Raw genomic sequence first — 14,145 nt, 5'->3', positions numbered from 1 at the left:
AGCTTCCTGTTCGTTTTGCCGATATAGAAATTCCCACAGTGTTCGCAGAAAGCACAGTAGACTACATTTTTTATGTTGCAGTCATAGTGGTCATGTAGACTGACAGTTCTGTTGCAGTGCGGGAAGGTGACGTTGTTGTTTTTTCGTATGTGTACACAGGCAACACACTTGCCGCAGTCAGACATTCCAGGTTCTGTCGATACTTAGCTCTGTGGGGATGGGCTTTTATTCCTCTCGAACGCACCACCAAAAGAAGAGGTTAGTTTGAAACAGAAGTTTGGGGATGCCCCAAGTAACTTTGTCAGACCTTTTTCTCCTCCCAAGATGTCCCAATTGTTGGTGAGGACCCCTCTGATTCCAAACATATCGGTGGAAATTGGAAGGGGGAAACTTGGCACCCAGTCCTTTTTATTCAGTCCGTTCTGTGCCCTTTTCCAGGATTGGTGGGTACCTGGAGTGTCTGTGCTGTATGATCTCTTGGAACAGGTTGTCCACTAGATACTCTGGGTATTTTCTTTCTAGGAACAAGTTTCTGAGGTAAAAACCTTCCTTGATGAAAACCTCATCCCTAAAAATGAGTCTGGATAACCGGATGAATTGTCCTTTTACAATATTCTTTTTCATGAAATGGGGATGCTGGCTGCTGAACTCTAGATAGTTATTCCGGAAAGTGAGCTTGCGGTAGATGTTGGAGTCAAACTGTCCACTTTCCGGGTCTATAGTGAGGTGGATATCCAGGAATTGAGTGGTGGTTCCGATATGTCCTACTGTGAGGGTCAGGAAGTCCAGACTCTGGAAAAGGGTTTCCAGAAAATTGCTCAGAGAAAGTCTGTCCCCCTTCCAGACAAAAAGACGTCATCAATATAACGCCTGTACATTATGGTGTTGTTGAACCCAGGCAGTGATTCAACCTTATCCATTTCCCAGGCACTGAGGATTAAGTTTGCATATGCTGGGGCCATTTTGGACCCCATGGCTACCCCTTTCTGTTGGTGGTAAATCTTCCCGTTGAATTGAAAGAAGTTATTTCTTAATACTGCTTCTGTTAACCTGCATACAGTATTAATATTAGTCCCGCTTAGGTTGGAGTGCCTGTTCAGGTACTGTCTGGTGAGGGTCAGTCTTTTGGCATGGGAGATGTTTGTGTAGAGTGCTTCTACATCTAGGGCGACCAGTAAATATTCCCCTCCATCCAGCCTTAGTTTGAAGATGTCATTTAGAAAAGCCCAGGACTCTTTGGTGTAGTATTTGCTGTTCTGTACAATGGGGTTAAGGATGTGGTCCACGACAGGAAATCTTTTCTGTTTTTGTCCTTCGGTTCAATACCACATGGCGGAAAGGTGGATTTTCAGGGTTCTTGTGAACCTTGGGGATTCCAAAAAATTTTCCAAGGCTGGGTGTCATGACCTGCATGAAGTCTTTTTCGTCTTGAGAGATCTCATCCCTGAGGTACAGTTCCAACAGTAGGTTGTCAATTTGTTTAAAGTTTTGTTGTACCTGGTTGATGACCTTTTTGTAGAACTGGTTATTCATGAGGGATGCTTCAAGTGTTTGGATATATCTCTCCTGCTCCATCACTACTATCCCGGATCCCTTGTCAGCCTTCATGATCCGTAGGGATTTGTCCTGACTCAGTTCCTTCCAAGCCTGCCTTTCTTCCCTGTTCAGGTTGTGCCTCTTTGCCGAGGGCTTATCAGAAAGGAGTTTCCTGATATCCCTTTCACAGGTACTCGCAAAGAGGCTCAGTGTGTTGGAGAGTGCAGGAGTGTACAGGCTCTTCATGGTAAGGGGTCTGTTGTTATCTTCCAAGCTTTCCTCATCTTCTTCCTCTTCATATTGTTGTATATCTAATTTTAGTTGTAACTTTCTCAGGTAGCACTTGAGGTCCAGGATAACATCCGCCGTGTTGGCTCTCTGCGCCGGGATGAAAGAAAAGCCTTTCTTCAGTACCTTATGATGGCTTTCCGAGAAAACTCGTGTGGTGAGGTTAAAGATGTCACCTACCCCTGCTGGAGACCTGAAGTCAGTGCTATCAGGTGCTGGTATCAGTGAATGGGGAGGGTGATCAGGGTGGTCCATCCCAGTAATACTAGTACTGTATCCCGTTCCCGCTTCTTCTTCCCCTGTGATTGTTGTTCCCCCTCCTTCCCTCAATATTGTTGGTGTTGTGGTTCCAGTTTCATTCATTACCCCCAGGTCTGAACCTGGTATAAGTCCTGGTTCTGGTTGTGAGTCCTGCTGAAGATAAAAAAACATTGTTGTTGCCACTTGTGTTGTTGTTGGGAAGACTGGTCGTTCGTTGGTGGGGTCTGATAAACCCTTCCTTGATTGATCGCACTGTCCGGTGTCCTGCGGTTTGTATTGTTGTCCTCGTTGTTGTCACGTTCACTGGTGTCTGGATCTCTCTGTGTTGGCTGATTCTGGAGAGGCATTTCTGGTCATGGCTGTCCCCTAGGAGGAGTATGTACCATCATCTGGGAACTACTCCCTGCTAGTGGGCTGGATGTGATGAGGAATCTATCCACCTCTGGTGTGTTGGGTCCATTTGTGGGTTCTTGTAATTCTGTCGTAGGCCTTAGTTCGGTTGTGGACAACGGATTGGTTGTGGGATATCTGTCTGGCCTTCTCCGTGTGTGTAAGGAGCGTGTGGGCCTGATCGGGTATGCTTTTCCTTCCTCATATTGTTTAATGTCCCTAAGCAATTTGCATTTCTTGCGTTCAATCAGTGTCGCCACATGCCTAGTAATTTTGTGCGGTACATTGTCCCACATTTCCGCAAAGTCAATAAATGTGGGATCCTGCAGGATGCATGTTTGCAGATCATCTATTTGAGACTTGTAGGTGGCCATACTCTCAGTATTACTTTGGATGAGTGTTTTGATAGCTGCTAGCCCAGAGTCATTATATATTTTGACCAGTTCTTTGTGAAGCTGAGAGTTTGGAGTAGTCCTGTTAGGAAATTTGTTAACACCTGAGACCCTGTGGGACTATATCCAGCTCTAAACACCTTTCCAGATAGAAGTTGTCATGCTCCAAGTTTTTGTAGGTTTTAATCAGTCTCTCGAATCTGGTAATCAGAGACCTGGCGCTCTGTGAGACCCCTCTTTTTTGACTGTACTCCAGTTGTGCTGTTGTATTCTGGACCGGGCAACGGAAGGGATTAATTTCCTTAATTTAATTTTGCACACAATCCCTTTTTGCACAGAATCCCTTTTAGTATGCACACGGCACCACAAGGCTATTACTGTCTCACTAATCTACCTTATGTAACTGCGTTTGTAATGTTAATGAAAATGCACACAGCACCCTGCTTGTTTACACTTTACTATTGGAAAGCAACTGTTGTTAATTTAAATGGCCTGCTAGAACTAATGTATATAAAGGAAGTGAAAATGGTTGCTCATACTTATGAAACATGTCTTTCTGAAGAAGTCTTGATAATAAATAAGACGAAAGCGCTAAAGTTCTACAAGAGTTGTTGGTGTGATTTACTATTTTTTTGAATGCTTTTATTGTCACGAAGTTCAGTTCTTAGTTAAAATTTCTTCTCTTCGTTCAATTTTTTTGAGTGCGATTAATTTTAGTTAAATATATATATATATATGTGTGTGTGTGTGTGTGTGTGTGTGTGTGTGTGTGTATATATGTGTGTGTGTGTGTGTATATATATATATATGTGTGTGTGTGTGTGTATATATATATATGTGTGTGTGTGTGTGTATATATAATATATATATATATATATATGTGTGTGTATATATAATATATATATATGTGTGTGTGTATATAATATATATATGTGTGTGTGTGTGTATGTGTGTGTGTGTGTGTGTGTGTATATATATATACATATATATAAAATATATGTGTGTGTATATATATATATATATATATATATATATATATATACACACACACACACACACACAGAAAGCAATTCAGACAAAGGTATTTGAAAAGAAAATAGCTTGGATAGGAAGCAGAAGCAAGGTCGTGAAAGGAGAGGAATAGAAAGTACTTTCCCCATTAACAGCTTCCTAGAAGTTTATTCCCTTTCTTTCTTTCCATGGTTGTGGTAACAAAGATATTGCACTTCATGGAAATGATTCTATCTGATCTCAAACAGGTGAATGAATTATATAATTTCTCTGGGTTAAAATTTTGAGCAGAGCTGCTCTTTATGCACATCCTTCCAGTCCTGTAGCACCAGGTGGACTAAGTTTAGATGTACTACAACAGTTAATTTCATGTGAAGTAGAGAAGGTCATTTGAAGGGAACAGGAATTTTTCTGTGGACATTTTCTTGCACCCCCCCCCCCCCCCCCGCCCTCATGGGTGAACCATGGTGGCACATTTTGGAACTTCTCAGGCTTAGCAGATTCTAAAGAGAACAAGATTCAAGATGCTCACTTTTTCAGCCATTTCAGTATGTGGGTTCAGCACTCGGGGTTAGTCTCTTCTCTCTACACGGTAACTGGTACTGAGTTATGATGTGGTTTGAGAAAGTACAAAGACGCAGGAAAATATTGCGTTTGGCAATCCTTGTAAGGATAGCGTGTTCAGCACAGGGCTAATGGAGTACAGTGGCTACATGGACTACAGCAGTCTGTGCAGCTTAAGAGGAAGATTGTACTAGTTAGCTCAGCTGTCTACAAGCTGCTTAGACAGACCAGGAGTAATTTATTACCTCAGTGGAGCTGGAAAAGGTACACTTTCAGTAGTATGAAATACAGAATTTACTTATACACACTACCCACTATGTAACTAAAATTAAAACGGCACTGCACTTAGGGCAGTTCTATGCAGTAAGTATTAAACAAGAAAATAAAAGGAACAATAAAAAACAAGTGAAATCTAAAGCCCAAGTGCTCTAAGCTACCCAGGACCTGCAGCAGATAGTCTATCTCTAATGTAGGTCACCCACTACTTAAATCAAGGATGGCCCTTATACAAGGCATAACAGACTCATTATTGCTGTCGAATGTTTCATTCTAGTAACTTACTCAAGCAACTTATTTAACTTTATTTTATTTATTTATTTTACATTTGTTAACCCTGGAAAGTCCTATTGGATATAGGTTTATTTTCAGCGGAGGCCCAGGGAGAAAATCTCCAGACATACATACATACAGAGAAACTTTGCAGTTATAGACTTTTATACAAGAACACATACATACGTATTCCAGATTTGCCGGAATACATACAGTAAAACTTTACAATTATTAACTATTATGCAAGAACACATTCATTTTTAGTAGTACATAATTGTGCATTTTATCATATCGTTCAGTAGTACATTCCAATAGATAAGAGACATGCTCAGTCTTCTAAAACAGCTGATGTATCAGAGTTATGATAATGAAAGTTTCTACATTTAGCCAAGGTTTTCAGTGATGCACAGTAATTGAGAAGGGTTGGTCAGGGTTTGTACAGGGGCATAACCAATGCATTTTAGGTGTTTTTTAAGCGAGATTTTAAATTGAGTTAAGGAAGGGACTGCAGTAAGTTCAGCAGGAAGTAACTTGAGAAACTTTTTAATTATTACATATCCAACTGTCATGAACTTCCACTTTTTGACAGAATTTTAGTCCTAATATTTGGTCCTTATGTTAATATTGTTGAGCATTTATTCCATCCAGGTTTGTTTGTGTTGAAACAAATGCCCCAGACTTGGAAGTCATCTGTATATTTTGACAACCAGCACTTGAGGTTAGCTGGAAATGTGGCAAAAATGATTGAAGGATATTGGGCCTGTACATAATCCTGCAGTACTCCTGTTCTAATCAAGGTCATTTACTATACTTTTCACAATACCAGAACTGTGCATCTGTTCTCCTGTGGCCTTGTGATGTCCTTTAGATCGCTGTTGCAGTATTTCAAACTGTTGGGTTGTCTTGCCAAATAACCTGGACATCTGGTTGGGCCACTAAAGCCAAAACCTTCCACAGAGCCATATGTCCAACATATGACCTACGCCCATGGGCATAAGGGTACATAAGTAGACATACGAGTGTAAATCTTCAGACTGTCTTGCCACCAGTCTGAACTCAGGTCTTGCACATGTGGTTATTAATAGCATTGGCCTTCACTGGTTCAGGTAAGTGCCCAATCGGGCCTTAACTGCATTTTTCTCAGTTGAATTGCTGTGTGTTGCTGTATTAAATGTCAACTAGGAGGGGAAAGTGCAACTGAGTGCCTTTTCTGTTTAAATGCAGAGCATGACTCCAAAAATTGTATGATTTGTCAGTCCTTCATTCCAGAAACCCTAAGAACTTGTCTTTCATCTTGTAATTCCTACTTGGAAACTCAGCGCATCACCCAAGCAACGATGGCAGACCCTTCTAACCTTGCTATCCCGCCCATTCTAAAGGAAAAGTCTGAGGTCTAGGTCTGATATTTTGACTGCCTAGTTGGATTGTGATATATACGTAGAGGTGTCTGAACCCGTGGTACACCCAATATCTGCTCAGACTACCATGACCCTGCTGAAGGCCAGTATGGCATCTCAGGTTTGCACGTCTGAAAGACTGATGCTTACCAATAACTTAGGGGGGGGGGGGGTGCACGTTTAATTTCTGAAAGATCCAAGGTCTTGCCACAAATAAGTTAGGAAATTCCCAGATCGCTCATCGAGCTTCGTCAGAGCCTCCGCAGTTCGTAAAAGCAGATATCACAAATAGAAAAAAAGGGGAAAAAAACTAAAAATGTTCCTTTCCTCCAGATGTCCAAAGAAAAGGATTGGATGGATTTTTCACAGGGCCTATTTAAGGCCATTATGGCACTCGGACTGCCATTCTGTGCAGAGCAAGCTGATAGTACTGCTTCTCCTTCTACTCCACAAAAGAGACAAGTAGGCCTATCTTCTAAAGATGGAGGGCATGTCTGGGTGACTAAAACTCAGAAGAGCACACCTTAGTTTTTTCACCCCAAATCCATTCACCTGGTCATGTGGCCTCAGATAATGAAGATCCCTTTTCTCCTGACTCCCCTGCTGAAGAAGCTTCTTCTGGGAAAACTATTTTTAATAAGACAAAGCATTTTGAATGGGAATCTAACCAGATTTCTGAAGTTCAACAGAGATACTATAACCTCTTGAAAGTAGACCCCCTTGCTTCTGGAGCTCCTGCTGTTGTAACTCCCCATTCTGGAGGGTTTCCTGGATCCTTTGGCATCCATTTCCACTGCACTAGACTCTCAGCCACCAGCACCTAAAAGGCCTGACAGGTTTTACAAAGGTATCTGAGGACTTAAAATGTATATACAAAAGCCCTGTATTAGACCACTCTGTGTGTTCCATGTCAATAGACATGCTCTGTAAGTTACTGCCTACTGCCAGTGTTCTTCCTTGAAATAAAGAAAGCAGGGCAGTGGACAGATTGGAGAAAAAGTTTTTTACATCCTCCTCTCTGGCCTTCAGCTCTTTGAATTAGCAGAGTCAAATGACTAAATACTTATTGTCTGTTTTCAGCAATTTAAATAAAACTTTGTACTCCCCTGAGGAACCTACCAGTAAACAACAGTCTGTCTTTGATGACATAGGCTTCCCGGGAAGCTAGATACTGCCACTGCATCATAGCTACATTTAATGCCATTTCCTCCAGGGTAGCTGCTACAGGTTTCGTAATCAGGAGGTATGCCTGGTTATGTTTTCAGCCCCTTCCAGAAGATATTAAGGCTAAATTCATAGACTGTCCTTTAAACAAGGACATTTTGTTTGGTCTGGATGCTACCCGTATTTTCAAACTGCAGGAACAAGTTAAGATTATGAAGGACTGCAGACAGAGTTTTACTTCTCTTTCAAAATACTGAAGAAATTACCCTGCAAAACCCACATCCTTCATCCCCAGGGAACAAGGCTAATAAAATGCCCAGGAAAAGATTCCAGGATGTGTGACATGACCTCAAGATCTGGGAGGCCACCTTACCCAGACAAGTCCACCTGACTGCCCTGTGTCCCCTCACCATCCCTTGGTCCATCCCTTGCCCTGTACAAAAGGCTCATCTCATCCCTAAAAAGCTGGCTTCAGACAAATGGTAGCTTTCATTTACCAAGAAGGGATATACAGAATAACCTGAAAATAAGTTTCTCTTTTCATTGGTGTCCCTCCGCCTCCACAAAATCAGATTTAGCTGCTCTATCCCATCATTCATACCTTGCTGAAACAAAACACAGTAGAGCTGATGCCTCCACAGTGTATATTAAGAGTTCTATTCCAAACTATTCCTCTTCTAAAGAAAAGGATGAGACTGAAAAACATTTCTGGCTCTCTCCACCCACAACACATTTCTCTTTGTCTGTCTTTCAAGATGCTGCTGCTGACTGTGCTTCCATTTATCCTTCCTCAAGCCTTCCAGGTGTCTTTGGCGCTACATTCCCATTCATCCAGTCTATAAGAAATTTCTGAGGTTTTCTACTGGCTCATCACACTTTCACTTCTTTTCCTTTTGGACTCTCTACAGCTCCCAGAGTCTTCACAGAGTGCCTTACCCCTGTTGTAACTTACTGCAGATACTCCCTTATTTGGATGACCTTTTAATACAGGCTCGGTCTCAGCCCATATTCTTGACTCATCTGAAGTTCACCATAGGCCTACTTCAGGGACAGAGTTTCAAAATCATTCTGTAAGTCAGCAAGGAAACCAGCCCAAGACCAAGTTTTCTTGGAATGCAGACAACAAGCTCATGGAGACCTTCCTGCCACCAAAATGCAAAGCCGAACCAGTTATTTCCTCTCTCTTATCCCTCTTTGGTTCTGTACTGCAAAGAAAATCCTCAGAACACTAGTATTTGTGGCAGCAACCATCCCATATTCCCCTTTGCTAGACTCCATATGATTAAGATCCAGTGGTACCTGAAATCCACTTCGTCCCAACATTCTCATCCCCTGGACACAGGTTCCTTCCTGCCCTGCCTAAAGAAGGAAATGTTGTGTTGGATATCACAAATAGATAAATCCAGGTCTTTCCTTCAAACTACTGATAGCACAGCAGGAACTGCACACAGACACATCGGAAGATGCATTGGAAGACTGAACAGGCAACCTGAAAGTTTGGGATCAGTGGCTTACAAGTCTAAGAACAGAGCTCATCAGTCTAAAAGAGATGAGGACCGTTGTACAGGCCCTGCAGATTTTCTCCCTATTCTTGAAGACCAAGTCCACTAAGAAGAGTGTTTGCAGATAACAGTGGTCATGTGGTATATAAGCAAGCATCAGAGCACCAGATCATACCAGCTGTGCAGACTGTTTTGTTTGGCATGGGAGCAGACCACAGAAGCAAACCTCGCCCTCCAAGTGGTTTACATTCCTTCACATAAGTGACCTGGCAGACTTTCTAAGCAAATCAAGGAAAGATCCCCACAAATGGATGCTGAACAGAAATGTCTCTCTAGATGTAGTCCACAAATGGGGAGGTGCCAAAGATGGATCTTTTGTCTCCATTGATAACAACCAACTTCTGCTCTTTTGCACCAGGACCCATTGTTGTCAAACTTGGAAAACGGATGCAATGTCCTTCCCTTGGAAAGGGAGGCTATTGTATTCCTTCTCTCCACTTCCTCTGATTCCCATGGTTTTCTTAAAGATCCAAAAGGAATGCCCATAGATTTTACTGGTGACTCCTTACTGACCAAAGCAGCACTGTTTCCCCCTTCTTTGACACCTAGCCAAGGGCCATCATCAGAATCTTCCCTCAACAGTGGACTTGCTTACATGACAGAAGGGCTCACAACTTCATCCCAACCTTTCATCTCTCAGCTTGACAGCCTGGATGATATGATACTGATGGACAACAGTTTTCTGAGGACATGCTTAATGTTCTCCAGGAGGCAAGAAAACCTGCTACCTGAAAATCTTACATAGCAAAATGGAAAAGATTTACTATATGGTGTCGACCTAAATATCAGGATCAACTTCACGCTAATACCCCAGTGGTCCTCTCATTTGTGTGAGCTGTTCCATTCTGGCCTGGCATGTTAGTCTCTTAAGGCTTACGTTTCAGCCATATCTATATGGCTACCTCTGGACCTGGCAGACTAGAGGTAAAACAGTTCTTAGAGTATATCCCACCTTAAACCTCAAGGGAAAGGTATCCCCCTTCTTGAAACCTCAACTTTATGCTAGAGAAATGCACTCCGTCTCCATTCAAACCAGCAGCATCTGCCTCTCTCAAAATTTGTACCTGCAAAACTATTCTTCTGGTAGTTCTTTCAACTGCCAGATGAGTTTCCAAAGTACAGGCCCGTATAGCAACTCTTCCCCTTCCTTATTTCATAAGAACAGGGTCATGTCCTCCTTCATGCCAAAATAGTAAATGAACCATCTCAGAATCAGGCCGTATATCTTACCACTTTCTTCTCTATTCCACAAAATAAAGTAGAGAATTCTGCATTTTCTGGATATGTGTAGACTGGTCAGATTCTACCTGGATAAGACTAAGAATATTTGCAAATCTGACCAATTGTGTGTCCCTTTCCATGACTCCAACTTAGGAAACAGTGTCAAAGCAGACTATTGCTAACTAGATTTGTAAATCCATTTCCTTTTGCTACACTCTGTGTGGTAATTCCTTGCCCTCTCCAGCAAAGTCTCATTGTACTAGAGCAGTGGCCTCCATATTGAGCCTGTTACAGGAGGATTGACACTAGAACAGTTTTCGAAGCAGCTACTTGGTCTTCTGTACATACTTTTACCAAACATTACAGAGGAGATGCTCTTTCTAGATCCAGAGATGAATTCACCTGGTCAGTCCTCTCTTGATTACTAGACAGTTCTCCTGTCTCTCTCGCTCTCTTCCACCCATCAAACCTCTTAAACTTTGGGAATCGCCCAACAGTTTGAAAAAATGACAACAGTGATCTAAAGAAGGATGTAGTAGAGGTTGTGTAAGAACCTGACATCACAGCAGATATCATTTTGATCATTGTTGCAGTATGCCTTCCTACATTCCCCCTTTTCTGATTCTTCACCTTTTTTCCTCATGGATCAAGAGGTGTTACTGTCTTTCTGCCTCTCCTCTCTTAGCTAACCAGTTTATTTAGTCTCTCAGGCCTCTTCAGGATTACTTGCTTGGAGATCGTCTGAGGGTTTATGCTCATACATCTGCTTACATACTCTTACACTCAGAGCCTTGGGTCTTACGTCAGACATTTGGCTCTATGGAAGGTTTTGACTTAAGTACACCAACCAAACATCTTGGTTATTGGATGAAGTAACCCAACCATTTGGAATGCTGCAACAGTTATCAGTAGGACATCTACTGTTGTGATAAGTTCTTACCTAACTGTACTTTATCCATTTAAAAGTAAATGGTTTGAGTCCATAAGATTTAAGTTTGCCAGTAATTCCTTGATGGGGCAAGAACTCGTACAGTTTAACCAAGTCTAGATGGACAGCTACAGATGTACCTTTATTGACTGCAGTACTAACTGTTGAGTTTAGTTTTTATTTTTCTTTATAAGATCAAAATTGCAATGCTTAAAGCGTTTGCCCAAAGTTGAAGTAAGGCTGATTGTTCAGTAATGTTAAGTAATTCCTGATCACACTAACTTCCCCCGCTTACCAAGAGGCACTGTTTGTTAGAGCTTCCAGTAATTTGTAATGTCACATTTTATGGGCGATTTATACATTGCAACAAAGCATGTTGGTCAGTACATCCTTCATAGGTAGTTACTAGACTATCGGCCCTGGGGCCTATATATGCCTTAATTATTACAATGGCTGACATATTTGGGACTGTACTACAGAAGTGTTTAGTCTTAGCCAAAGCACACCATATGTAATCAGTAATAGGGCAATAACATTCCATGCTGTAGAAGTATGACTTCCAGGACTATAGTTTTACAGCTCTTATGATGCACATTAAGTGAAATGTGTAATAACTCTTATTTATTTTTATTTTCCACTTTCAGATACAACAGACTAGCCAGAGAATGGACACAAAAGTACGCAATGTGAGGAGACATGAACAAAAGAATAAACAGACAAAATTCTCTTAATACAAACTTCAATGCAACTAAAACCACAGACTGGCTCTGAAATGTTTACTTTACACCTTGTGCCATCTGCAGTGAATTTTATACTCTGGAAACAAGGAACACTGCATTTCTGAGTGCTTCAGACTCTGAATTACACTGTCACCTCCATCATGTCTTTTTTTGTTTGTTATTTATCAAATGCCAACTGCACTGTTTGTCAAGATCATGTCTCTCCTAGAACTGGAACACACCCTTCCATTAATAATAATGTTTACTGTTTTAGAAAATACCTGTGCCATTGAAGAAGCCAAAGTTTGGGGCTGTTGTGGAAGGGAACAGCCTCGAGCTGTCAAAATGTTTCACAGGTTTGCACTAAAGTTTTGCAGGAAAACGTAAACATAGGTATTGTTTTCACCAAGTGCTTTCTTTGAGCTGCAGAAAATGGATGTAGTAGCTGCACAAAGTTTCCAGTGATGGAATTTAAACATCACCACTACTGTCAGAATGTTAGTGATGGTTACTTAACCAAAATCCTTCCCCTCCCGACCATGTGCTATATACCCTTCCTGTTAAAAGGTATAGTAACCTAGCATTCTTTTTCTTTATGGAAGTTTGAGTCTGTGGCCAAGTGCTTTAATGTACCTTAGAAACTGAAGAGCAAAGGAATTTAGTAAATATACTATATAAACCAGTACCAGTTTTTAGGAGTTTCCTAGCCACTGTTTGAGGTATCTAGTGGCTCTGTCACCTTCAGTACTGTCCATATCATCTAGTAATTCTTTAACTTTGCCACACTTTGTAATATACATTTCTGCTTTCCTGATTTGTTTTGAGTAAGTAACCAGTAACTTCTGAACCTCTTCATTGCCCAAGGCAATACCATGCCATCTTAATTGTCCGTCATGGCCATAATTCTCACCTGGACTGCTACCTAAAGTAAAGTAGAAATGTTTGGGAGGTGGAATTGTAATCTTTGAATTTGTAGTGGGTAGAACTGTGATCCTTAAGCACTGGTCCACTAGTATTATATTGCTAGAGTCAGAGAAAGCCTTTTTGCAGTTCAACTCATATCTGTTAATCTGTTTTCTGTACTGCCCACAGCAGCCAGTAATTCTGAAGGTAAGCAGACTTCTAAAATTTAAATCTGAAGACTTGCACTGTCTTCAGGTCTGCTGGCTTTGTTTATGGGTTGTTCGGTATTCTCATCACTCTAAGAACAGAAGCCATATTTTGCAGTAGTAACGCAACATTCTGTTGGATCCACAACTTGTCCACTCTACCTTTTTACTGATGGTCCTCGGAACACATTTCTGTCTAAGTTTTACTGATTCAGTGTTGTTGAAAGTTCACAAAAAAGAAGATACCATATCATTGTCTTTTGTGCCATTTCTTAGCTGTGTGTGGTCTTGAGAATCCTTGGTTTAATGTAAAAGCTTTTTATCTTCCTTCCTGATGAGTTTTACCTTGTTGACTTTCTTTATGTGCTGTTATTACAAAGATAAAAATAGCAAACAGTACTTGAGGTTTTGTCAGATTAGGGCTTTTTGCAGTGTATTGTGCATACGTTCATAGCATAACTTGGGTATTTTGCCGTCAGTGATACTCAGGGTAGATAAATGATTCCCTCAGTAAGAAAATCTTCTGTAAGTAATTTGAAGACCTGTGTGCGTATTTCTTTGAAAAAAAGAAAATAGAAAGCGTCTCCTAGACTTTGACCTTGAAGTTTGTTCATCTGTCTTTCATCATTGGTGCAAATTCTTCACTTCTGTCTAGGACCTCCTATCTTTACTTCCTTTTTTATAATAATTTAGTTTTCCTTCCCTTTGTCACTTTTAGAGTTGATATTTTTCTGAATATTTGTGTAATTTGGGTGCGATTCTTCAGAGAACGTTTCATCACAGGACTCTGCATAACTGATGTTTGAGGATTTGCAGACTAACTTCTTATTTAAAAATAAGATGCTTTGGGTGATAAATGGAAGCATGCATCAGCTTAGGTTTCTACATAAAGAAGAAAACTGTTTAGGAAGGAGATATTTGTTTCCTCGATATAAGCATGAGAAAGCTACAAATAATGTTCAGTTCCAAAAACAGCAGAGTCCAACGTACTTGAATTGTCATATGAACAAGCGGAAGGAAAAGAAAAAAATACTTTTGCTGATTTGAAGTCGTG

At 41.0% G+C, this 14,145-nt stretch overlaps 1 protein-coding gene across 1 annotated transcript in view; it reads left to right on the top strand.

Moving 5' to 3' along the window:
- LOC122812113 (ubiquitin-conjugating enzyme E2 D4) overlaps nucleotides 1–13,695 on the top strand; it is a 570,471-nt gene extending 556,776 nt beyond the window's left edge. The window contains exon 7 of the mRNA XM_044084397.1: nucleotides 11,908–13,695. Coding sequence (XP_043940332.1) covers nucleotides 11,908–11,953 — 46 coding nt within the window. The 3' untranslated portion in view covers nucleotides 11,954–13,695. The remainder of the gene's footprint in view (nucleotides 1–11,907) is intronic.
- The last annotated feature ends 450 nt before the right edge of the window (nucleotides 13,696–14,145 follow it).

The sequence above is a fragment of the Protopterus annectens genome, chromosome 9.part0, assembly GCF_019279795.1.
Source record: "Protopterus annectens isolate FY-2018-M chromosome 9.part0, PAN1.0, whole genome shotgun sequence".
NCBI classification, from domain to species: Eukaryota; Metazoa; Chordata; order Ceratodontiformes; family Protopteridae; genus Protopterus; species Protopterus annectens.
Note: the sequence above shows the minus strand (reverse complement) of the source record. Positions and strands in the feature narration are given on the sequence as shown.